The sequence below is a fragment of the Neoarius graeffei genome, chromosome 20 (genome assembly GCF_027579695.1).
Source record: "Neoarius graeffei isolate fNeoGra1 chromosome 20, fNeoGra1.pri, whole genome shotgun sequence".
In the NCBI taxonomy this organism is placed as follows: domain Eukaryota; kingdom Metazoa; phylum Chordata; class Actinopteri; order Siluriformes; family Ariidae; genus Neoarius; species Neoarius graeffei.
Window position 1 is genome coordinate 25,684,946 of NC_083588.1, and position 27,503 is coordinate 25,712,448.

The following is a 27,503-nucleotide window of genomic DNA, read 5'->3' on the forward strand; positions in this document are numbered from 1 at the left end:
ACAAATTTTGAAAGCTCAGTGCGGGCGCGGGCGAGACCGGAAGTGCACATATGCGCGTGCGGGCGGGAGCGGGAGTGCACATATGCGCGCGTGGGCGGGAGCGGGAGTGCACATATGCGCGCGTGGGCGGGAGTGCACATATGCAGCGCGGGCGGGAGCGGTGATAAGCTGCAGTCCCGCTAACTAAAAACGTGTTTGAAATAAAATTTATAAATTATTAATTTATGTCTATCATATATAATTTGTGCTGGATATTTTATTTGGCATTAATAAAAACATTTTAAGATGCCTAAATTTGCAGAGAGAGTCAGATTACCAGATTGAGTGAGGAATGGCATCTTAAATTTGCCATTGATCACCCTAACGGGAAATCCTTTGATCACTCTAATGACTTGCAGTTCACACCCAGCTAGCAAGAGAACCATGAGTGAAGTGATTTACTGCTTGCGTTAGTCTACAACTCTAATCAGAGAGACAGGTTACACAGTGACGGTAGGCTTGACTCAATGCTATCCCAGAAATCCTTCCTGTAATATGCAAAGTTGGCTGTCCAATCAGAGGCGGCCAAATTTGCATATTACAGGAAGGATTTCTGGGATAGTATTGAGTCAAGCCTACCGTCACTGTGTAACCTGTCTCTCTGATTAGAGTTGTAGATTAACTCAAGCAGTAAATCAATTCACTTCTCTTACTAGCTCTGCTTTGCAATAAAAATAAAAAAACACCATTAGTACAAAGCAAGCCCATTCATTTTTTTTATGCTGATCAGAGAATTACAATGGTTTCTCATGTGATAAAAATTGCGATTTGCGATTAAATACTTTAATCGCTTGACAGCACTAATTATTATTATTATTATTATTATTATTATTATTATTAGAGACACTACATGCTGAATTCAGAAACAAGGTAAATAATAACAAACGTGAATGTGAGCTGTAGATATTTATGCTCAAATCCACTCAAAGTAGGGGGCGGGGCACCATCACGCTGTGTCAAGACAAGAACTTTCCTGAGAAATAACGCAAACGTCTGCATCATGCGGGATTTGCGGGCGGGAGCGGGACAAAATATGGCAGGCGCGGGCGGGAGCGGGACTGAAAATCATAATTTTTTTGTGGGCGTGGGCGGGAGCGGGACTGAAAATCATAATTCTTTGCGGGCGTGGGCGGGAGCGGGACTGCACAATGCGGGCGCGGACGGGAGCGGGACTGAAAAATCCGACCCGCGCAGACCTCTATTGTGTGGCAGCTAGTTGCACAGGAAACATTGCATGGACAGAGATCTCAGATGTACCTGGAATCTGCTGGAGCCACACTTACGGTTTAGGGGTCACAGCCCCTCGTGCTCCTATCACCACTAGGACCACTTTGGACTTTACCTTCCACATCTGTTCCAGTTGCTCTTTCAGTCCCTGCTACTTCTCGATCTTTTCATGCTCCTTCTTCTTGATGTTACTGTCAGCTGGGATTGCCACATCTTTCACAACACTTTTTTGCTCCTTGTCTACCAACACTGTATTTGGTTGGTTAACCAGCACCTGCTTGTCAGTCTGGAACATGAAGTCCCACACGATCTTGGCTCTGTTGTTCTTAACCTTGGTGGTATGTCCCACTGGGACTTTGGGGGACTTCTAGTACTTCTAGCACTGATATTTCTGTATACTATCCCAGCCACTTGGTTATGCCTCTCAGTGTCTTAATTGTCCCAGCTTGCACTTTTCATCCTGCTACTATGTGCAGGACTGTCTTAGGGCATCTTTGCAGAGGCCACACCTTTGGTCCTGTCTACTGTGGCAGACACCTGCCTCAATAGACCTAGTGCTTAGGGACGGTTCTTGTGCTACCATGATCAGAGCCTCTGTGCTGTCCTTCAAGCCAGTCTTCTCTAGCCACTGGAAGGACTTTTTGATGTCAGCCATTTCCTCTGTCTACCAATGATACAACCCATGGAGGGGCATGGTCTTCCATGATTTTTCCTTATCACCCTCTGATGTATTCATGGATGCTCCTTGTTTCATCCTGGATCATGGTTCTGACACTCACGAATCCTTGCCCTCCGATTTTCTGTGGCTCATAGAGTCTCAGGGTGCTGAACTTCAGATAGAACCCTCCATGCATTGTGAGGAGTTTTTGTGTCTTGACATCAGCTGCATCTATCTCCTCTTGTGGCCAGCTTACTATTCCAGCTGGGTATCTGATAACTGATAAGGCATACATGTTGATGGCTTGGATCTTATTCTTACCATTTTGCTGGCTTTTCAGAACCTGTCTTACCTTCTGGAGGTATTTGGTTGTGGCTGACCTCCTTGCTTCTGCACAATGGCACCCACTAGCCTGTGGGATACCCAGGTACTTGTAGCTGTCCTGTATGTCTGCTATCCTGCCTTCTGGTAACTCCACCCCCATCAGTCCTGATCACCTTTTTCTCTTTGCCACCATGTAGCCACACTTATCCAGTCCAGATCACATCCCAGTGTCCTTGCTGAAGATCCTTTTGAGGTAGATCGGTGAGTCAATATATTGTTCAATCCTGGGATATAGCATGATGTTATCCATGTGTAGAAGGTGGCTGTTGGTCACTCCTGAATCTGTCTCCATATCCACTCTTTGTGATGATCTGGCTGAGGGGGTTCAGGGCTATGAAGAACAGTGGTGGGGACAGTGCATCACCTTGGTATATGCCACACTTGATAGTGACTTGTGTGAGGGCCTTGGGGTTGAACTCCAGTGTTGTTTTCCACAGCCACATTGAGTTCTTCACGTAGGTTATCAGTATGCTATTAACCTTGTATAGTGCCAAGCAGTCCAGTGTCCTTGTGTGGGGCACTGAGTCATAGGCTTTCTTGTCTTCAATCCAGGCAGTGCTCAGGTTGAGCTATCTAGTACAGTCTTGGGTGATTGCTCTATCGACCAGTAGCTGGTGCTCTGACCCTCTGATATTGTCTCCAATACCCTTCTGAGCTTTGCTCAGCTTTCATTCAATGGTTCAACCCAGCTACTATGATGCCTGAGAGTAGCTTCCATGTTGTGAGCAGGCAGGTTATTGGCCAGTAGTTTGAAGGTGTTGTACCCTTATTGGTATTCTTCATGACCAGGATTATCCTGCCCTCTGTTTGCCAGTTTGGGGGAGTGCCTGTTGTTAGCAGCTCAATCATTTGTGTTGCCAGGCAATCATGGCATGCTCTTAGCTTCTTCAGCCAGTAGGTGTGAATCATGTCAGGTCCTCATGATCTTCATACCTGAGACTCATTGTTGGATGTCTGCCTCTGTTATTAGGGCCCGAGCACCGAGGTACAGTGCCTTGCAAAAGTATTCATACCCCTTGAACTTTTTCACATTTTTCCACCTTACAACCACGAACTTAAAAGGTTTTTATTGAGATTTTATGTGATAGACCAACACAGAGTAGCACATAATTTTGAAGTGAAACGAAAATGATAAATGGTCTTCAAAATTTTAAACAAATAAAAATCTGAAAAACGTGATGTGCATTAGTATTCAGCCCCCCTGCATCAATACTTTGTAGAGCCACCTTTTGCTGCAATTACAGCTGCAAGTCTTTTGTGGTATGTCTCTACCAGCTTTGCACATCTAGACACTGACTTTTTTGCCCATTCTTCTTTGCAAAATAGCTCAAGCTCAGCCAGATTGGATGGAGAGCATCTGTGAATAGCAATTTTCAAGTCTTGCCACAGATGCTCAATGGGATTTAGGTCTGGACTTTGACTGGGCCATTCTAACACATGAATATTCTTTTACCTAAACCATTCCATTGTAGCTCTGGCTGTATGTTTAGGGTCATTGTCTTGCTGGAAGGTGAATCTCCTTCCCAGTCTCAAGTCTTTTGCAGCCTCCAACAGGTTTTCTTCCAGGATTGCCCTGTATTTAGCTCCATCCATCTTCCTATCAACTCTGACCAGCTTCCCTGTCCCTGCTGAAGAAAAGCATCCCCATAGCATGATGCTGCCACCACCATGTTTCACAGTGGGGATGGTGTGTGCAGGGTGATGAGCAGTATTAGTTTTTCACCACACATAGCACTTTGCATTTAAGCCAAAAAGTTCAACTTTGGTCTCATCTGACCAAAGCACCTTCTTCCACATGTTTGCTGTGTCCCCTACATTTCTTATGCCTCTCTTTCAACAATGGCTTTCTTCTTTTTATCGCATCGCTCCTGTGAAGGACGGCCCTATGAGGACAGTTGAGGGTTATACCTGGAGGATGCTCTGGACTCTTACAGTAATGCTTTTATGGCTGAGGACTACAGTTAACTTGCTAACTTTAGGACTGCAGTTGTCATGAACAGTTTTGCACTCAAGTTTCCATCAATGAAGAGTTATAACATCAACGAAACTGTCTTCATGTTAAAACTGTTAATGTTATAGTCATGCTGTCTGTTGTTGCCCAAATGAGGATGGGTTCCCTTTTGAGTCTGGTTCCTCTCGAGGTTTCTCCCTCAAACTAAGGGAGTTTTTCCTTGCCACCGTCGCCACAGGCTTGCTCATTGGGGATAGATTAGGGACAAAATTAGCTCATGTTTTAAGTTGTTCAAATTCTGTAAAGCTGCTTTGCGACAATGTTTGTTAAAAGTGCTATACAAATAAACTTGACTTGACTTGCCACTCTTCCAAAAAAGGCCAGATTTGTGGAGTGTACAACTTATAGTTGTCGTGTGCACAGATTCTCCCACCTGAGCTGTCGATTTCTGCAGCTCCTCCAGAGTGATCATGGGCCTCTTGGCTGCTTCTCTGACCAGTGCTCTCCTTGCTCGCTCTGTCAGTTTAGGTGGACGGCCATGTCTTGGTAGGTTTGCAGTTGTGCCATACTTTTTCCATTTTTTAATGATGGATTGAACAGTGCTTCTTGAGATGTTCAAAGCTTGGGATATTTTTTTATAACCTAACCCTGCTTTAAACTTCTCCAGAACTTTATCCCTGACCTGTCTGGTGAGTTCTTTGGTCTTCATGATGCTGTTTGTTCTTCAGTGTTCTCTAACAAACCACTGAGACCTTCACAGAACAAGTGTATTTATGCTGAGAGTAAATTACACACAGTAGGACTCTATTAACTAATTAGATGACTTCTGAAGGCAATTGATTGCACTGGATTGTATTTAGAGGTATCAGAGTACAGGGGGCTGAATACTAATGCACACCACATTTTTCAGATTTTTATTTGTTTAAAATTTTGAAGACCATTTATCATTTTCGTTTCACTTCACAATTATGTGCTACTCTGTGTTGGTCTATCATATAAAATCTTAAACTTTTAAGTTCGTGGTTGTAAGGTGGAAAAATGTGAAAAAGTTCAAGAGGTATGAATACTTTTGCAAGGCACTGTATAGGACTATGGCCTACACCACAAGCGCAAAGCCCTATTGTTTTCATCATGGTTTTTCTTATTATTAGGGCCCAAGCACCAAGGTGAAAGGTCGATGGCCTGCACCATAGGTGCAAAGCCCCATTGTTTTCAGCCTGTTTTTTCTTCTTCTTCTTCTTCTTATTATTATTATTACTATCATCATCATCATCATCATCATCATTAGGGCCCGAGCACCACACCATAGGTGGAAAGCCCTATTGTTTTCGGCATGTTTTTCTTCTTCTTCTGATTATTATTATTTTATTTCTCCACAGAAAAACTTGTTTTTGAGGCATTTGCAATGCTCGAAAACTCACGAATTTTGGCACAATGATCAAATGTGCGTAAAATCACAAAGTTACACTGGGCTTGGTCTCGGAGCTCTATAGTGCCCCAAAGAACAAGCTATGGTTGAGATGAAGTTGCTCGGATTGGCACGAAATTTGGTGTGATCAATACTCTTGTGATACAGGACAAAGTTCACTTGGTTGTATTTGACTCTGCTCAACAGGAAGTCAGCCATGTTGGATGGAATGCGGGATTTTGAAATATTCCTGCGCTATTTTGAGGGGCTTACGATGGCTAAAATCTCATGAAATCTTGCACATACATTTGTCCTATGATACAATTTGAGGTGATATGGGAAATTAGTCTAAGTGGGCTTCATTAACACCATATCGCCACCTAGTTCAAAAATACAGATTTGACACCTTGTACATATTCAAAAATTCATGAAATTTGGTACACACATCAGTCATGCCACCGCTACACAGCCATAGGGACTTGACCCCAGGTGTGTCTGCAGGACTCCACAGCGCCCCCAAATGTCACTGAGACTCCTATAAACAGTGGTGCTTGAAAGTTTGTGATGTCTTTAGAATTTTCTATATTTCTGCATAAATATGACCTAAAACATAATCAGACTTTCACACAAGTCCTAAAAGTAGATAAAGATAACCCAGTTAAACAAATGAGACAAAAATATGATACTTGGTCATTTATTTATGGAGGAAAATGATCCAATATTACATATCTGTGAGTGGCAAAAGTATGTGAACCTCTAGGAGTAGCACTTAATTTGAATTGTTTTCAATCAGTGGGATGACAAATCACGTGTGAGTGGGCACCCTGTTTTATTTAAAGAACAGGGATCTATCAAAGTCTGATCTTTACAACACATGTTTGTGGAAGTGTATCATGGCACGAACAAAGGAGATTTCTGAGGACCTCAGAAAAAGCGTTGTTGATGCTCATCAGACTGGAAAAGGTTACAAAACCATCTCTAAAGAGTTTGGACTCCACCAATCCACAGTCAGACAGATTGTGTACAAATGGAGGAAATTCAAGACCATTGTTACCCTCCCCAGGAGTGGTTGACCAACAAAGATCACTCCAAAAGCAAGGCGTGTAATAGTCGGCATGGTCACAAAGTACCCCAGGGTACCTTCTAAGCAACTGAAGACCTCTCTCACGTTGGCTAATGTTAATGTTCATGAGTCCACCATCAGGAGAACACTGAACAACAATGGTGTGCATGGCAGGGTTGCAAGTGCCTCTTTTCCACCAAATCAGTTCCAGGGCTGGTTCGGGGCCAGTGCTGGTGCTGGTTCACAACTTGTTCAACTTGCGAGCCAGCTGAGAACCAGTTTGCTTTTCCATCGCTCGTGGTGCTAAGGGAAGCCACGTCATTACATTGCTGTATACGTCAGTTACGTCGTTGTATATGTCATTACGTCGCTGTATACGTCAGTTACGTCGCTACGTTTGCATAAACCTTGGCGCGAATATCGAAGCAAAAACAACATGGAAGAAGCAGCAGCAGCTGCAACAACAATAATAATAATGGATGACTAAGCGTTTGTACAGCTGCGGCTTCTCGTCGCTTAAAAAGGGCGATCTTTCGCGGTCTTGTTATTGTTGTTGGTCTTAACAACTCGGCCCCCCCCCCCCGTGGACGTAAGCGGTTCTTTCCTCTAGCCCAGCAGAGAGTTGGTGCTAGCCTGGAACCGGTTTTTCTGGCCCCAGAGCCAGTTCTTTGTCAGTGGAAACAGAAAACCTGGTTCCAAACTAAGCACTGGCCCCGAACCAGCCCTGGAACGGCTTTGGTGGAAAAGGGGCAAAGGAGAAAGCCACTGGTCTCCAAAAAGAACATTGCTGCTTGTCTGCACTTTGCTAAAGATCACGTGGACAAGCCAGAAGGCTATTGGAAAAATGTCATGGATGGATGAGACCAAAATAAAACTTTTTGGTTTAAATGAGAAGCATTATGTTTGGAGAAAGGAAAACACTGCATTCCAGTATAAGAACCTTATCCCATCTGTGAAACATGGTGGTGGTAGTATCATGGTTTGGGCCTGTTTTGCTGTATCTGGGTCAGGATGGCTTGCCATCATTGATGGAACAATGAATTCTGAATTATACCAGCTAATTCTCAAGGAAAATGTCAGGACATCTGTCCATGAACTAAATCTCAAGAGAAGGTGGGTCATGCACCAAGACAACAACCCTAAGCACACAAGTCATTGTACCAAAGAATGGTTAAAGAAGAATAAAGTTAATGTTTTGGAATGGCCAAGTCAAAGTCCTGACCTTAATCCAATCGAAAGGTTGTGGAAGGACCTGAAACAAGCAGTTCATGCGAGGCAACCCACCAACATCCCAGAGGTGAAACTGTTCTGTATGGAGAAATGGGCTAAAATTCCTCCAAGCCGGTGTGAAAGACTGATCAACAGTTACTGGAAACGTTTAGTTGCAGTTATTGCTGCACAAGGGAGTCACACCAGATACTGAAAGCATAGGTTCACATACTTTTGCCACTCACAGATATGTAATATTAGATCATTTTCCTCAAATGACCAAGTATAATATTTTTGTCTCACTTGTTTAACTGGGTTCTCTTTATCTACTTTTAGGACTTGTGTTAAAATCTGATGATGTTTTAGGTCTTATGCAGAAATATAGAAAATTTTAAAGGGTTCACAAACTTTCAAGCACCACTGTGTGTGTGTGCACGCGTGTGTGAAAATGTTGGAATTTTTGTGACTTAACATTCAATAGCTCAATTCTTACTGTTACCACTCTTTCTCTGTCTCTCTCTTTTTCATTCCTTAGCTGTCTATCTATTAATATCCAACTTCCCCATCTATTTAATTTCTTTATGTTCTCTCTCATTCTTTACCTATCCATCTATCTTCTTCTATATTAATATCTACCTCCTACAGCTTTCATTTTTTATGTCTCTTGCTCTGTTTCACTATCTATCTATCTGCTTTGACAATACTAATATATTCATAACATAATTTGTTTTGATTCACAACAGACAGGAAAAAAAACAAAAAAAAAAAACAAAAGAAACAGTACAGCAGCCCTTTTTCTGATTACACTTTAAGTCTTTGGGTAGAAACACTTGGTTTGGGCAAACCAAACACTGCTCTCAGAATTTACAGTACATAAAGTAAAATAAGAATGCTTTATGCTTAATTCAAAATATCCTTCATAAGTCCCTGCATGGGTGGCACGGTGGTGTAGTGGTTAGCACTGTCGCCTCACAGCAAGAAGGTCCGGGTTTGAGCCCTGTGGCCGGCGAGGGCCTTTCTGTGTGGAGGTTGCACGTTCTCCGTGTCCACGTGGGTTTCCTCTGGGTGCTCCAGTTTCCCCCACAGTCCAAAGACATGCAGGTTAGGTTAACTGGTGACTCTAAATTGTCCGTAGGTGTGAATGTGAGTGTGAATGGTTGTCTGTGTCTATGTGTCAGCCCTGTGATGACCTGGCAACTTGTCCAGGGTGTACCCCGCCTTTCGCCCGTAGTCAGCTGGGATAGGCTCCAGCTTGCCTGCGACCCTGCAGAACAGGATAAAGCGGCTAGAGATAATGAGATGAGAAGTCCCTGCATTATCAGTCCAAGAACAAGGATTAGCAAGAGTAGCTTACCTTTGTTCTGATGTCTTTTTCTGAGTCAGTGCAGGCATGGTAGAGAGCTGTGAGAAGATGCTGTAGGTGTTGCGTGCAGTGGTCTTCAGCATGCAACAGGAGAACCTGCAGTAACTGCACTGTCTTCAGTCGTGTCTGCACAAGCCAGTCACGAACATCACGACTCAAGGCTGGCATTAACTTTGACAAGTTCCTCACCACCAGCTCCCTGCAGCCCAGCCCTGGACGATCCACTGAGAGGAGAAATAAGGAGAATAATGCAAAGTAAATTGAATAGTGAATGCAAAAAGGACAGTTTTAACCAAGTCAGGGTTACTATAAAACTAAAAATAAGTGGTCCGCCCAGCCAATCTCTTGTACTTCCCTCATAGCCTACTCTCTCGTTATACCGAAGTAGTCCATATATTTTAATAAGGTTACTACACCTACTAGTACATATATTTTAGTAGGGTCTGTGACGAGGCTCCGTCACTGAAAATGTCAGCCTTTGCTTAGAACGCACAAACTAAATCTTTTCCCCCCAGAACCCAATAAGAACACGCAACAACATTAGCACTTCACTTAGCATTTAATTTTGTACTTTTCAGCGAAGTCTAGCAGATGCCATGTATTGTCCTTCCAGGTGTCCATGCACTTCCTGGTTTGCGCTTCCTGGGTACAGGTGCTGCATAGGGCCAAACTCGACAGGAGGTACAGGAACTGTTTTACTGAAGTTGACCCGCGAAATATGGGAACTGGGGTGAGCCCATGGCGGTGGGGTTACAGGTTGAAAAACAGACTGTGTAGACCTGATGTTATGTCAGGTCAGGTGTTGATTCGCCTGCTACTGGTAATCATGTAACCCGGTACAACCTGCTGCATGGGTCGGGCTGTCGGCAACTAAATCGGCAATCCTGCTAGGCTCTAGCCTAGATGTGGAGGGTGAAACTGGGCATCCTGACAGTATGAAATAAAAGATCTGTCTTAAGGTCTGTGGTGGACCACTCCCACTTAGGTGACCTGTGGCATCATCGTAGGACAGAGATAAACAGACCTATCTACCAGCCAGCTGCTGCAGCATGGCACCAATGCCAGCATGTTTCGGCCTGTCCTTGCCTGCTGGACCACATTTTTGCCATGCCGAGACAGCATATCTAGTCAACTGCAAAAGCTAGTGTTGCTGAAACCTTGCATGCAGTTTGATGGTATCAAATGGCAAAACCAGACTCCCATACCGGCTCAAACGTTGCCCAGGTTAACAAGGTTCTCATTGGTTCACTCCCACTCCAGTGAAAAGTAAGCTAGGATGCAAGGTGACTCTGAATGTCAGTGAATGGAATGTTAGAATGATAGAATTGATTCAAGAAGACCTGAACATCAGACAGCTCTTGTAGCTAAAGAACTTGACGGATACAACATTGATATAGCTGTCTAAGTGAGACTCGACTGCCTTCATATGACAGCATGGTGGACGATGGCTATACATTCTTCTGGAGTGGTAGGGGAGTGTATGGAGAGAAGAGACGCTGGAGTTGGCTTTGCAATAAGGAACTCCATTGCTCAGCTGTTGGAACAAGATCTAACACCTATAAATGATTATACTATCACCATACGACTCCCACTGCTGAGGAATGTCCACACCAACATAGTCAGTGTTTATGCTCCAACCATGACCAATCCTGAAGAGATCAAAGAGGACTTCTATAACAGCTTGAGAGGGGTATTGTGGAGAGTCCCTAATGATGATGAACTGATGATAGCTGGAGACTTCAATGCCAGGGTTGGAAAGGAGGTGGACAATTGGCCGGGTGTGATCGGCCCACACGGAGTTGGGAAGTGCAATTCAAATGGTGAACGACTTCTGTCTCTCTGTTCAGAGCACAGCCTGGTCATCACAGACACAATCTTCAAGCACAAAAGAACATCACAAGACCACATGGATGCATCCTCACTCTAAACATTGGCACCTTTTAGATTACATAAGACAGAGAGACCGAAATGACATCTTGAACACGAGAACCATGAGAGGCGCAGATTGTTTAACAGACCACCACATGATTAGATCCACTGTTGCCTTCCAGAAGAGAGCTACAATACAGTTCACTGCTCTTGACAGTGCTTCAGGAGAAAGCTGAAATTCTTGATAGAGTTGCACATTATTTTGACCAGCTACTCAACATACCAGGAGAGGTTGACTGCTCTGTCTTGGATTCCAATGAACAGAAGTCAATCATCACAGCCCTTGATGAAAAACCTGACCTCAAGGAACTTCTGGATGCCATTAATGCAAGGAAGGAAGGTAAATCCCCTGGAAGGTGTGGTATACCCGCAGAAATTTGGAAATATGGCGGTGTGAAACTTGCCTCAAGCCTGTATAAGCTGGTCCTACAAATCTGGGAAAATGAGGACGTGCCACAAGACTGGAAAGATGCTCACATTGTACCAGTCTTTAAGAAAGTTAGTAGAAAGGACTGTGGTAACTATCGAGGCATCTCTCTTCTTTCAACAGCCGGAAAGATCCTGGCTCGTATACTTCTCGTGAATACATAGCTCCCAATATTTTGCCTGAGACTCACTGCGGTTTCCGCAGTGGTAGAGGTACCATGGATATGATCTTTTGTCTGCGACAAACTCAAGAGAAGTGTATAGAGCAGAATATGCCGATGTATGCCATATTTATTGACTAACTTCACCAAGGCATTTGACACAGCGTCTCGGGAGGGCCTATGGAAAGTACGGATGTCCCACCAAATTTATCAACTTGGTGAAGGCACTACATGACAGAACGCAAGCTCATGTGGCTCAAGGAAGTAGCATCTCAAACCGTACGTCACTCATGTGTCATACGGTCATCGCAAAAAGCCCCTACTAGTCGTGCTGCTGACTTGGTTCAGGTGTACAAAAGGAGTATGGGTCCCATACGTAGTGTATGCGCTCTTGATTTTTCACAAGACCCATAGAATTTGCATGTGCAGGACCAAAAGTCTCCATGGCCAGTCTGTGACTTTCTACGGCGCTGAACACACGCAAGTGTCGCACAAGTCTCAAGCACGGTTTAACTAAATTTTTTACCATAGACAGCCTGAAGTAGCACATACAGGAGGTTGTGAGTGAGCCTTTAGTCATATCGACTGACTGCAGATGATCAGACTCAGTGAGTTAGTTCACTCAGAGATTTAAGTGAAGCAGGTATGATTGAGAAGCTGTGTTCTGAATCGGGGAATACTGCTGTGCTAATGCTCCGTATATAGGTTTCTTTTTCTCTAGTAACAGTTTGTACCTGTGGATTGTTGGACTATTCTCACCCTTGTGGTGGCACTGTTTTGCATGGGTTAGAATAAAACACCTTTGCACTAAAGTGATATTGCGGCTGAATCATCATTTTTTAGGAAGTATTATCGGACCCCTGACCAGCCTTTCTGACAGAGTCGCTATTGTATATTATAATCATTTGATATCATATTTCATATTGTAAATAACTGTAATGATCTTAATCATTATAATTTTGAATTTCATTCTGTATCAGGGGCACCTGGGAGAACAGCTATGCTGAACTGTCCCCAAAGGATAAATAAAGTGTATTATTATTATTATTATCCCCCCCCCCCCAGCTTGGGGACGCGTACACACATGCACACATGCATGCACACTATTTTCCATTCTAACAGTTCATCCACAGCATACAGTGGTGCTTGAAAGTTTGTGAACCCTTTATAATTTTCTATATTTCTGCATAAATATGACCAAAAACATCATCAGATTTTAACAGAAGTAGATAAAGAGAACCCAGTTAAACAAATGAGACAAAAATATTATACTTGGTCATTTATTTCTCATCTCATTATCTCGAGCGGCTTGATCCTGTTCTACAGGGTCACAGGCAAGCTGGAGCCTATCCCAGCTGAACGGGCGAAAGGTTATTTATTTATTGGTTATTAAAGGTTATTATTTATTGAGGAAAATGATCCAATATTACATATCTGTGAGTGGCAAAAGTATGTGAACCTTTGCTTTCAGTATCTGGTGTGACCCCCTTGTGCAGCAATAACTGCAACCAAACGTTTCCGGTAACTGTTGATCAGTCCTGCACACCGGCTTGGAGGAATTTTAGCCCATTCCTCTGTACGGAACAGCTTCAACTCTGGGATGTTGGTGGGTTTCCTCACATTTAACTGCTCGCTTCAGGTCCTTCCACAACCTTTCGATTGGATTAAGGTCAGGACTTTGACTTGGCCATTCCAAAACATTAACTTTATTCTCCTTTAATCATTTTTTGGTAGAATGACTTGTGTGCTTAGGGTTGTTGTCTTGCTGCATGACCCACCTTCTCTTGAGATTTAGTTCATGGACAGATGTCCTGACATTTTCCTTTAGAATTTGCTGGTATAATTCAGAATTCATTGTTCCATCAACGATGGCAAGCTGTCCTGGCCCAGATGCAGCAGAACAGGCTCAAACCATGATACTGCCACCACCATGTTTCACAGAGGAGATAAGGTTCTTACACTGGAATGCAGTCTTTTCCTTTCTCTAAACATAACGCTTCTCATTTAAACCAAAAAGTTCTATTTTGGTCTCATCCGTCCATGAAACATTTTTCCATTGGCTTTCTGGCTTTTCCACGTGATCTTTAGCAAACTGCAGATGAGCAGCAATGTTCTTTTTGGAAAGCAGTGGCTTTCTCCTTGCAACCCTGCCATGCACACCATTGTTGTTCAGTGTTCTCCTGATGGTGGACTCATAAACATTAGCCAATGTGAAAGAGGCCTTCAGTTGCTTAGAAGATACCCTGGGGTCCTTTGTGACCTCGCTGACTATTACACACCTTGCTCTTGAAGTGATCTTTGTTGGTCGACCACTCCTGGGGAGGGTAACAATGGTCTTGAATTTCCTCCATTTGTACACACTCTGTCTGACTGTGGATTAGTGGAGTCTTTAGAGATGGTTTTGTAACCTTTTCCAGCCTGATGAGCATCAACAATGCATTATTTATTTACCTTTGTTTAACCAGGGAAACAAAATCACATTGAGATAAATATCTCTTTTACAAGTGAGCCCTGGCCAAGGCAGCAGCACACATTACAATACAACACACAGGATGCAGGAAAACAGAAAGAATTAAAATAAGTATAAAATATAGAATACAATAAAAAAGAAAATACATAAAACAAGATCAAAAAAAAAAAATAAAAAAAAATAAAAAGCGCAAACAGTTTTGCATGTGTGGTATAGTAAATACATAAAATACAATGTATGGTTAAGTAAATACATAAAACAAGATCAAAAGTTAAAAACAAGTGCAAACAGTATTGAATGTATGATTAAGATAAAATTTGAAATCATTTGCAGACATAAAAATAGCAAGTCTGAGTGATTTTTGAATCTCATTCCACGCAGCTGAGGCACAATAACTAAAAGCAGTTTTACCAAATTCTGTCTTCATTTTGGGGACATTTAAAAGAATGTAGCTACTTGAGCGTAGATTATACCCTTGATTGCTAAAAGATAAAAGACTACAGATATACAAAGGAAACTGACCAAGTATCGCCTTATATACAAAGAGGAGCCAATGCTTATGCCGTCTAATATGTAATGATGGCCAGCCTACTAGATTATACAGTACACAGTGGTGTGTAGAGTGATTTTTACGAGATATAAATCTTAACGCGGAATAATAAACAGAATCTAAAAAGATTGTAAAAGTGCCTTAGTGGTGTTTCTATAAAAAATATCCCCATAATCTAGAACAGGTAAAAATGTAGCTTCTACCAACTTTCTTCTGGCAGTCTGAGAGAAACAAGCACTATTGCGATAATAAAACCCCAATTTTAATCTTAGCTTGAAAAGCAATTGTTTTACATGGAGTTTAAAAGATAGATCCTCCTCCAACACAAAGCCTAAATATTTGTAGGAGGAGACCAATTCTATGGATCTGCCCTGCAGCGTATAGTTGGTATAGAAGAAATACACTTCTGGCTCCTTGAAAAGATCATATATTTAGTTTTCTTATCATTTAATACCAATTTCAGTGATAAAAGATTGTGCTGAACCCTTACAAATGCTTCCTGCAGCTTTAAAATGCACCTGTCAATAGAGGGTGCAGAACAATAAATTACAGTATCATCTGCATATAAGTGTATACTTGCATCAGATAAGTTATCACCAAGATTGTTAATATATAATGTAAATAGCAGGGGGCCCAAAATGGACCCCTGTGACACCCCAGTGTCAACATTAAGCCTGTTAGAAAGTGACCCCTTAAGTTGTACCCTCTGGGTCCTGTCATTTAGGTAGTTAGAAATCCAACCTACTGCGGACTCAGAAAGACCAATGCTGTAAAGACGTGATAAAAGGATCCTATGATTGACAGTATCAAAGGCTTTAGTCAAATCAATAAACACTGCAGCACAAGATTTTCCACAATCTAACGCACAAATGACATCATTTAAAAGTTTCATAGTGGCAGTCACTGTACTATGGTTCTTTCTAAAGCCTGACTGAAACTTAGACAGAATGCATTTACTAACCAGAAAATCCTTTAGTTGTTCACTAACAATAGATTCAAGAATTTTGGCAATAATTGACAGCTTAGATCAGGGGTGTCAAACCTGATCCATAAAGGGCCTTGTGGCTGCAGGTTTTCATTCCAGCCATGCAGCAGCACACCTGACTTGGCTCATTCAATCAACTGAACTGTCTTCACACAGTCAAATACTTGCAGCCACACCCACCCTTGATTAAAGGGTGGGTGTGTCAGTTGATTGAATAAGCCAAATCAGGGTGCTGCTGCATGGCTGGAATGAAAACCTGCAGCCACACGGCCCTTTATGGATCAGGTTTGACACCCCTGGCTTAGATATTGGTCTATAATTATCTAAAATGGTTGGATCGCTACCTTTCAGCAGGGGTACAACCAAAGCAGATTTCCAGACATCTGGGACAACATTCTGTTCTAGTGATAAATTGAAAATATAAGACAGTGGCCCAGCAATAATCTCCGCAGCTAATTTTAAGAAATAAGGCTCAATTTCATCGGGCCCTGCAGACTTCTTAACATCCAGATTTTTTAGGGCCTTTACAACCTCATTTCTTGTGATGGCTGAAAAGCTAAATATAGGACCATTTCTTCTCAAAGGAGGAGATAAATTTGGTGCATCACTCACAGAAGATTCATTAAAAATTGACCCTGAAGAAATAAAATGCTTATTAAAACTATTTACAATATCAAGCCTATTTGTAATCCTGATTACATTTAATAAAATGTAATCAGGAAAGTCATTACATAATGTCAAGGGAGAAAGAGACTTTATAGTTTTCCAAAATTTAAGAGGATTATTAATATTTTGTGAAGTTTCATTTAGATCAGGGGTGTCCAAACTGATCCATAAAGGGCCGTGTGGCTGCAGGTTTTCATTCCAGCCATGCAGCAGCACACCTCATTTGGCTTATTCAATCAACTGACACACCCACCCTTTAATCAAGGGTGGGTGTGGCTGCAAGTATTTGACTGTGTGAAGACAGTTCAGTTGATTGAATGAGCCAAGTCAAGTGTGCTGCTGCATGGCTGGAATGAAACCCTGCAGCCACACGGCCCTTTATGGATCAGTTTGGACACCCCTGATTTAGATAATAATCAGATTTTGATCTGCGTATCAGTGCTGTGCATTTATTTCTCAATGCTCTAAAAGCTACCCAATCCCTTTCTGAGTCCGACTTCCTGGCTGTGGCCCAGGCCAAATTTCTTTCATGAATAAGTTCAGATAATTCATTCGAGAACCATGAATTGTCACGGCCTTTTACTCTGAATTTCTTAACAGGTGCATGCCTGTTCACAATTTTCTGAAACAAGGTGTGGAAATACTGCCATGCAATGGACACATCAGGTATTAACAATATCCTGTCCCAGTCAGCTAAAAACAGTTCATGCAAAAAGCCTTGCATGTCACAGTTTAAAGTTCCTCTTTATAACAGAGTCAATTTTTCTGAGGTCCTCAGAAATCTCCTTTGTTCATGCCATGATACACTTCCACAAACATGTTGTGAAGATCAGACTTTGACAGATTCCCTGTTCTTTAAATAAAACAGGGTGCCCACTCACATCTAATTGTCATCCCATTGATTGAAAACACCTGACTCTAATTTCACCTTCAAATTAAGTGCTAATCCAAGAGATTCACATACTTTTGCCACTCACAGACGTAATATTGGATCATTTTCCTCAATAAATAAATGACCAAGTATAATATTTTTGTCTCATTTGTTTAACTGGGTTCTCTTTATCTACTTTTAGGACTTGTGTGAAATTCTGATGATGTTTTAGGTCATACTTATGCAGAAATAGAGGCATAGTCATGCATCGGCTGTGGGTGGTGAAGAGGTGGGTTGAACTGGCAATAATGCATGAAGAATGTAACACAAGTGTGAACATAGCAAGTTTTGCCTCTGTCTGCTCTTTTTTGTCTTCCCTTGAAATTGCTTTTTGCATTCCCTTGAATTTTCTCTCCCTTTTGTTCTACAGACAGATGCGTCAGACAGTGAGCTGGGGGCTGTTTGGTTACAGCAGTGGGGGAGTAGAAGGCAAGGGGAGTCAGCCCAAACTGGAAGGTTCCCCAGCCTGAGTCAGCAGTGAGGGTATGTCATGTCAAGTCAAGTCAAGTCAAGTTTATTTGTATAGCACTTTTAACAATAAACATTGTCACAAAGCAGCTTTACACAACTTGAACAACTTCAAATATGAGCTAATTTTATCCCTAACCTATCCCCAACGAGCACGCCTGTGGCAACAGTGGCAAGGAAAAACTCCCTCAGATAACATGAGGAAGAAACCTCGAGAGGAACCAGACTCAAAATGGAACCCATCCTCATTTGGGCAACAACAGACAACATGACTATAACATTAACAGTCCTAACATAAAGTCAGCTTAGTTGATGCTATATACCCCCCACCGACGGAAACCCGAGGGCAAAACCGTTCACGACAGCCGCAGTCCTAAAGTCAGCAAGTCAACTGCAGTCCTCAGCCACAAAAGCACCACTGCAAGAGTCCAGAGCGTCCTCCAGGCACGACCCCCAACTGTCCACATGGGGCCGCCCTCCACAGGAGCGATGCGATGAGACTCCAACCAGACATAGGGCACCAGAATGGATCAGGCAGGTCTGAGGAGCAGAAGAGGTCAGCATCTCGATCCCAAGACCGACATGCAACTCAGAGGGACAGATTTTTTTTTGGGGGGGAGAGAAGAGAGAGAAAACACAGGTTGTTAGATATGCCCAATGTCACCTGAATAAGTACGAACAGTATACATATTGCACTGAGTACAAGCAGGGACTCCGGCAACTAACTATGACAGCATAACTAAAAGGGGAGAGCCAGAAGGTAACACAGGCATGAGGGAGCCCCAGGACATAAAGCAGCCAGCCACTACACTGTCAACAAACTCGAGTGAGCAAGCGAGTGGGGTACTGACAGCATCCATACAGTACATCCCAGTTTACCAAAACACTCTATGGCTGAGGACCCTCCAGATCTACACCTTTACCTCATGAACACCATTAACAAAAGGCTTGACTAAACAGATATGTTTTCAGCCTAGACTTAAACACTGAGACTGTGTCTGATTCCCGAACACTACTTGGAAGGCTGTTCCATAACTGTGGGGCTTTGTAAGAAAAGGCTCTGCCCCCTGATGTAGCCTTCACTATACGAGGTACCAGCAGATAGCCTGCACCTTTTGATCTAAGTAGGCGTGGTGGGTCATAGAGGAGCAGAAGTTCACTCAGGTACTGTGGTGCGAGACCATTCAGTGCATTAGTAGTATTTTATAATCAACACGAAATTTGACTTGGAACTAATGCAGTGTGGATAAGACAGGGTTGATGTGGTCATATTTTCTAGTTCTAGTAAGGACTCTTGCTGCTGCATTTTGAACTAACTGGAGCTTGTTTATGCACTTATTAGAACATCCAGACAGTAAGGCATTACAATAATCCAACCTGGAGGTAACGAAAGAACAAACTAGTTTTTCCGTGTCATGTAGAGACATTAAATTTCTTATCTTAGCAATATTTCTGAGATGAAAGAAAGCTATCCGGGTAATGTTATCAATGTGAGTTTTGAATGAAAGACTCGGGTCAATAATCACTCCGAGGTCTTTTACTTCTGCACGTGAAGAAACAGAAAGGCCAGCCAGAGTTACTGTGTCATCAGAAAATTTACTTCTAGCTGCATGTGGTCCTAGTACAAGTACTTCAGTCTTGTCAGAGTCAAGCAGAAGGAAGTTAATAAGCATCCAGTGTCTAATGTCCTTTATACATTCCTCAATTCTATTAAGCTGGTGTCTCTCATCAGGTTTTACAGAAACATACAACTGTGTGTCATCAGCAGAACAATGGAAACTAATACAATGTTTATGAATATCACCCAGAGGTAACATATATAAAGAAAAAAGCAGTGGACCCAAGACAGAACCTTGTGGAACACCAAACTTTACCTCGGTACGTCTAGAAACATCACCATTTATATCAACATACTGATAGCAATCAGTTAAATAAGACCTGAGCCAGGAGAGGGCCGTTCCCTTAACTCCCACAACATTTTCTAGTCTATCCAGAAGAATGGAATGATCAATGGTATAAAATGCTGCACTAAGGTCAAGCAACAGAAGCAGTGAGACACAGCCTTGATCAGATGCCAACAGTAGGTCATTTACTACTTTAACCAGAGCTGTCTCTGTGCTATGATGAGGTCTAAATCCTGACTGATACATTTCATGGATGTTATTCCTATGTAAATATGAGCATAACTGCTGTGCCATAGCTTTTTCAAGGATCTTGGAGATAAAGGGGAGGTTTGATATTGGACAGCTGACAGGGATCAAGGTCAGGTTTTTTTAATCAGGGGTTTGATAACTGCTAGTTTACAGGATTTGGGTACATAGCCAATCATAAGAGAAGAATTTATTATTTTTAGAAGTGGTTCAATTACTTCAGGTATTATCTGTTTGAATAGATGGGTAGGTAAGGGATCTAGTACACAAGTTGAGGCTTTTGATGCCGAGATTAATGAAAGTAATTCAGTTTCTTTTAGGGGAGTAAAACATTCTAATTGATGATCTGATACAGATATATTGTTAACTACAGGGTCACTTACATTGTCTGACCTTAAATTAGTAGTTTGAATTTTTTGTCGGATATTCTCAATTTTGTCATTAAAAAAATTCATGAAGTCTACTACTACATACTACAGGTGTGCATGTGTCTACACTGGACTTATTCCTGGTTATTTTTGCTACAGTATTAATAGGAATCTAGGATTATTTTTGTTATCTTCTATTTGGGAGGAGAGATATGTTGATCTAGCAGCACTAAGAGCTTTTCTATACTTCAGGAAGCTCTCCTTCCACGCTAATTTGAACACTACCAATTTTGTTTGACGCCATTTACAGTCCAATTTTCAAGTGGTCTGTTTTAATGTGCGAGTGTCATCATTATACCAGGATGCTAATTTTTAGTATCTGACCATTTTCCTTTTAAGAGGAGCTACATTATCTAAGATCCATATCTTAGATAATGTAGCTCCTCTTAAAAGGAAAATGGTCAGGAATGTTGACTCTAAGCATTCAGTTGCCTGATCAAGTTCTGCAGGGGCTGACAGTGACCCAATCAAAGTTGATAACACTGGGAGATCATTTATAAAGCTCTGTGCAGTAGTTGACGCAAATGTACGTTTAATACAGTAGCGTGGTGAGGTGCATATATTATTACTCAGACATATTTTGAATGAGATGAGATAATGAGCTGAGATAACTTCAGACTGTGGAAGTATGACTATATTTTCTACGTTTAACCCGAATGTTATTAGATCGAGGGTTTGACCACCATTGTGGGTAGATCCTATGACATTCTGATTAATCCCTACTAAATCTAAAATGGACACAAACGCTGTTTTCAAAGGGTCTTCTGGGTTATCGAAGTGAATATTAAAATCTCCGACAATTAAAGCTTTGTCTAAGGAAATAACCAGATCTGAGATAAAATCTGCAAATTCAGAAAGAAACTCAGAATATGGCCCTGGGGACCTGTAAATAATAAGTAACGGAATTAACTGGGTAGAGCTATTTTTCGAGGCTACATACATTATATTAGTATGAAGAACTTCAAATGTATTCAATTCATAACCAGGTTTTTGTGTTACACCTAGATAATCATTATAAATAACCACGACACCTCTTCCTCTGCCAGTTAGATGAGGCTGGTGTATATAACTGTATCCAGGAGGACTCACTTCATTTAAGTGTGATTCCTGTAGAAACACTATTTTAGACTTAAGACATTTTATTCTATTTAGAACTTGTTTCAATTTGGCCATCTTTCTCATTTCCCAGACATTCCAACTTGTGATTTTAATATTCAAATCACTTGTTTTCTCCATAAATTATTATATCAGCGTAGTGCAAAGTTTTGAAATTGTGAAAAACAAAAAACAAAACATAAAAACAAAGTGATGCAAGTACATGTACATACACTCCACCCACCTACAGTAGCAGCAATTGAATTTTTCTCGTTCCAACCGCATGCCATGCGACTGCCATGCGACTGCCGTGCAGTTCCCAGCTGAACGCCAGGGGGCTGCCATGAATGGCTCAGACCCCCCTTCCTCCCCTATTTTAATTCTAAACACGCCCATTCATTCGATTCCACGGTGTCGCCATTAGATGGCACTTCTCTCATAAAAAAAAAAAAAAATCTTGAAATGTGTGAAGCTGTTGTACTGCACTTCCCGATTTCAATGAGAAAGTAGCTGTAGAATAGATACATAAATGTGAGGTAAATTTTACCCAATTTAAGTATTTCATAGCTTTTTATTTCAGTTATTTTATGGCCCTTTTCCACTACCCTTTTTCAGCTCACTTCAGCTCACTTCAGCCCGACACGGCTCATGTTTCGACTACCAAAAAACAGCACGACTCAGCTCGCTTCAGCCCTGCTTAGCCCCTAAAACTCGCACCGTTTTGGAGTGGGGCTGAAGCGAGCCAAAGCGAGCCGAGTGAGGCTGGGGGCGTGAGCAGACACTCCCCTGTGCACTGATTGGTGAGGAGGAGTGTCCTCACATGCCCACACACGCCCCGCGAGCACGCTGGGATCTGTAAACACCATAAACCCGGAAGAAGAAGAATTACGAATTACGAGAATTTCTGAAGCCTTATGCGCCTCGCCTCATCTATACGCTCTTGCCAGTATCTGTTGGTGTTGTCGGTGACAACAAGCCACAGAACCAAGACCAGCAACACTAACGATTCCATGTCCATGTTTATTGTTTACTATTCGGGTCGTGAGACTACCGCTTAAAAGCTCACTGATGTCACTGTTTGCGCTGCTTAACGACATCACGTGACGTCCACCCACTTTCGCTAACTCCACCCAAAGTGTCCACCCACTTCCAGCCAGCACGGTTCAGCGCGGTTGTAGTCGAAATGCAACTCCAACAGCCCCGCTCAGCTCGACTCAGCACGGCACGGCTCAGCCCGACTCAGACGCATTTGTAGTGGAAAAGCGGCATTATACTCATCTCATCTCATTATCTCTAGCCGCTTTATCCTGTTCTACAGGGTCGCAGGCAAGCTGGAGCCTATCCCAGCTGACGACGGGCGAGAGGCGGGGTACACCCTGGACAAGTCGCCAGGTCATCACAGGGCTGACACAGACACAGACAACCATTCACATTCACACCTACGGTCAATTTAGAGTCATCAGTTAACCTAACCTGCATGTCTTTGGACTGTGGGGGAAACCGGAGCACCCAGAGGAAACCCACGCGGACACGGGGAGAACATGCAAACTCCACACAGAAAGGCCCTCGCCGGCCACGGGGCTCGAACCCGGACCTTCTTGCTGTGAGGCGACAGCGCTAACCACTACACCACCGTGCCGCCTATTTTATACTCAATATATGGAATTAAATCTACCCCAAACAAGTCAATGCAAATTGTTACCTCAGATTTATTGGGTAAATTCTATACGGTAGGTTACTTTTTCAGTGCAGGAGCAGACGAAACTGCGGGTCTTGGTAGTCTGGTGGTTACTGCACATGTCCTGTACCGGTAACTCCTAAAACATGGTTTGATTCTTGCCTTGGGTTTACTTGCTCAAAAATAAATATTTTTAAAAAATGACTCTTGCAATGAAGCACTGTGCACTTTTTAGTGTTACATGTAGGTCCTTGTATCATCCGATCATTCAAGTATTCCATTCAATCTGAAAAACAAAGAAACACTCAATATTTCGTTTTCCTGTTTTTCTGTATGACCAAAAAATGAGGGATTGGTGTTTGTTTTCCTTTTTCCAACTCAAAACAGAACAAATAATAAACAGGGAAACCAAAACGAAATAATAACTCTAATTTACGATTATTGATTTTCTCTATTCCCCACGCTACATTAGCCTTCCCATGATCCTCAGCGACAGTCCATCATCATCTCTGCATCTATGAAACAGAAAAATTGCATGTGCATGTATATATCAAGTAATTTATTCATACATCCTATTCATTTAATATATTAAGCTGTTAATGTTAAGCTGATGATCTCTTAATTATTATTATCTCAATATAATAGTAATCTGTACTCGAGTTGAGGGGGGATGGGGGGGGATGCCATCCCCCCTGGAATAAAAAATGGTCAAAATCATCCCCCCTCTAAAACGGGCATCCCCCCTCCCTTCCCTTGAGCAATTTTATCAATAAATGTGGACATGACTTCTACAGGGATGTGATTTGGGGCTGGTGAAATTATCTGAAAATTTTAGCCGGGGGGCTGGGGGCCACAGGCCCCCAGCTGGTCCAGGGCAGCGGCCTGGTGGGGGGACAAGGGGGGGAAGCCCCCCGAAGCTCCTGGGTTCTGGGGTTTTCTGACTTAAAAATTGTACTAAAATGGCAAGCAAACACACAAGAAAAAAACTTGTCATGATTAACAAATTCAAGCCAATTTAATGGTCAACATGCAACTCTGACACACACACTCTCGCTCACTCTCACACACACACTCTCGCTCACTCTCACACACACACTCTCTCGCTCACTCACGCACACACACACACACACTCTCGCTCGCTCGCTCACACACACACACACACACACACACACACACACACACACACTCTCGCTCACACACACTCACTCTCTCTCTCTCTCTCTCTCTCACCCCCCCCCCCCCAAAGAACCAGCGCAAGCAGGGCCCGCTAGCCCCGCGCCTTGTGACGTAATTCGCCCCGAGGCGAGCCGCGGTTTTTCTCCAACCATTCCCAGCGGAACTTTTTTTTCACTATTCTGTCGATTTCTTTAACTCGATTTGCATCTTTACGCTTGATCACGGAGGCTGCCATCTTTCAACTCTTTGTTTGAAGCGAGCTTACGTACAGCTATCTAACAAGCGCGTTCATTGGTTGTTACAGAGCGATGAGCCAATCACGTACCTCGTTTCATCTCATTGACGTAATTACGTCATTTACGCAATTACGTCATTGAGATGAAACGAGGTACGTGATTGGCTCATCGCTCTGTAACAACCAATGAACGCGCTTGTTAGATAGCTGTACGTAAGCTCGCTTCAAACAAAGAGTTGAAAGATGGCAGCCTCCGTGATCGAGCGTGAAGATGCAAATCCGAGGCTGCCATCTTTCAAACAAAGTCGGAACGAATAGGATACGAATGTGGATGAGGGAAAAATCGGAAAAAAAATTTTCTTCAAGTTTTGAGGTGAAAAAAGCGGAATTCCGCGAATTCGCGGAAAAATCACATCCCTGCTTCTATTTAACATTGGAATTAGAAATGCCATTCCACGTAGCTTTGCTGAAACTGAGCATACAGTAAGCTACCGCGAGAGAGGGCACGCGCAAGCGAAACGTTTGAGGAGGTGACATTCAGTTGGAGTTCCGTTATTTTTTATTTCATTCGGCATCAGTGACAGCAGCGGATTGCAGCATCATGGCCAAGCGGAGTGGACAGCAAGACCTAAGCAAGTTCGGCTTTAAGATCGCAAGAAAAAAACATTTCAGGAGGTAAGTCAAGAGTTACGAATATCAGTCACACTTTCTGTGAGCCCACTATCATGCTGTAAAGTTACCGATATGGAGCCTAATTTGTGGGCGGCAGATAACAACACAGCTATCATAATGAATGTTAGTTTGGAGTCTATCCAGCTATCGATAGCTTACTCAGGTTCATGTTAGTTTTGATTTCTTGTATAAGGCCATTAATTTAATCAGCCTGGATGTTCATTTGTTATTCTTCAGGCAACAAAAAGTGTTATTCAAGACAGGAAGGCTAAAATAAATGACACTAGTAGTTTTGAAGGCTTCATTGCCTCATTAGAGAGCCGGTCACAACATGTAAGGCAGAGCAGGATTGGTGTAGGACTTGACAAAGTGTCTGCTAAAATGCAGCTTTCTTTATCTTCATCATAGGCTCTTCTTCTGTCTCCTCAATGGGCCTTTTCCTCTTTCCAAAGAAACTTTCCAAAGATGCCTGCTTTTAACTCATTTTGCTAGCTTGTATCCAGTATGTATCAAAGTGCTGGTATGTATCAAAGCAAAGTATCAAAGTATCCAAGGCAGCTCCTTGGTAACCGTCAATGTTAAGGTGTCACGTGACCTAGATAACAGCGGGAATCAACGTTACAGAAAGAATCCGGTCATTTTTCAAAGCTCAAATCCTCGTTCAGATAATAAATAAATCAGAAATAACATCATAATTATATTTAATTAAATTATCTTAGGGTGGCACGGTGGTGTAGTGGTTAGCGCTGTCGCCTCACAGCAAGAAGGTCCTGGGTTCGAGCCCCGGGGCCGGCGAGGGCCTTTCTGTGGGGAGTTTGCACGTTCTCCCCGTGTCCGCGTGGGTTTCCTCCAGGTGCTCTGGTTTCCCCCACAGTCCAAAGACATGCGGGTTAGGTTAACTGGTGACTCTAAATTGACCGTAGGTGTGAGTGTGAATGGTTGTCTGTGTCTATGTGTCAGCCCTGTGATGACCTGGCGACTTGTCCAGGGTGTACCCCGCCTTTCGCCCGTAGTCAGCTGGGATAGGCTCCAGCTTGCCTGCGACCCTGTAGAAGGATAAAGCGGCTAGAGATAATGAGATGAGATGAGATGAAATGAAATTATCTTATCCACTGCTCTTTATTCCAGATGACAGTCAGCAGCAACTGCAACACAGTGCGACAGGAGCTGGAGGACCCGGAGTGTGAGACAATACAGGAGCAGGAGCAAGCAGGAGAACCAACAGCTGAAGAGCTGAAGATTTACAATTTACTGTTGCTTGTTTTAGCTTATTGGTTACCTACCTACCTCTGTATTTAATTCAATGTTCCCAATGTTCAGCTTTGAATAAAAATTCTATTGACTTGATATGAAAAGATTCAGTTGTTCATTTACATTGCCTGCTGAGGTTTTAATAAATTATTTACCAAATGATTTAAAAGGAGCCTACCATGACTATGAAGTTGCACTTCAAATCTGTCATCTGCATTTCACCCTAATATGGAGAATGTGGTAGGTATGTCAGCCAGGAGACTGACTAAATATGACACGACATCCACACTGTGCATGTTTTACAGTAAAATACCAGTGTATTATGTTTTTTTACAACAATAAAAAGGGTACACAGTGTGTACTACACACTTTATCAGCACAAAATACTGTATGTCTGGTAAATGAACAAGGTCCACAGACCTACGTTGTATGCAAACCCTCCTAAAAGCAAACCAGTTTCCCACCGACGGACCGACCGATGGGTCGACACGCGACTAAAAATTTCACCATCCCCCTTGGTTTGATTTTACAACTCAACCACTGATAGTAATAATAAATAATGATAACAATAACAACATGGCATTCATTTTGTCGCTTTCAACATATTGTGTCAGACCAACTTTGCTTTTTATTAGAGGACATGAATCAGTGTATCATTCGTTCTTTCGATTTTCAAATGGCAATCAAAAATCAAAAAATGAAAAAATGACTGGTTATTTTATTTGTTTTTATTTTAACACAAAAAAATGAAAAAATGACTGGTTTTTCATTTTTTTATATGAGCCTAAAATTGAGATGAAAAACAATTCTTTTTTTTCATTTTTTGATTGCCAATTAAAAATGGAAAGAACGAATGATACACAATCTGTGTATCATTCGTTCTTTCTTTTTTTCAGTAATACGCAATGACTCGGCCAGGCCCTTTCTTTA

General features: G+C 42.3%; 1 protein-coding gene across 3 annotated transcripts in view; it reads right to left on the reverse strand.

Moving 5' to 3' along the window:
- The window catches only part of LOC132868506 (dynein axonemal assembly factor 5-like), a 231,838-nt gene that overhangs the window by 112,337 nt on the left and 91,998 nt on the right, over positions 1-27,503 (reverse strand). For all 3 annotated transcript variants that reach the window (XM_060901430.1, XM_060901429.1, XM_060901431.1), the window contains exon 5: positions 9,294-9,526. In XM_060901430.1, the coding sequence (XP_060757413.1) occupies positions 9,294-9,526 (233 nt within the window). The remainder of the gene's footprint in view (positions 1-9,293; positions 9,527-27,503) is intronic.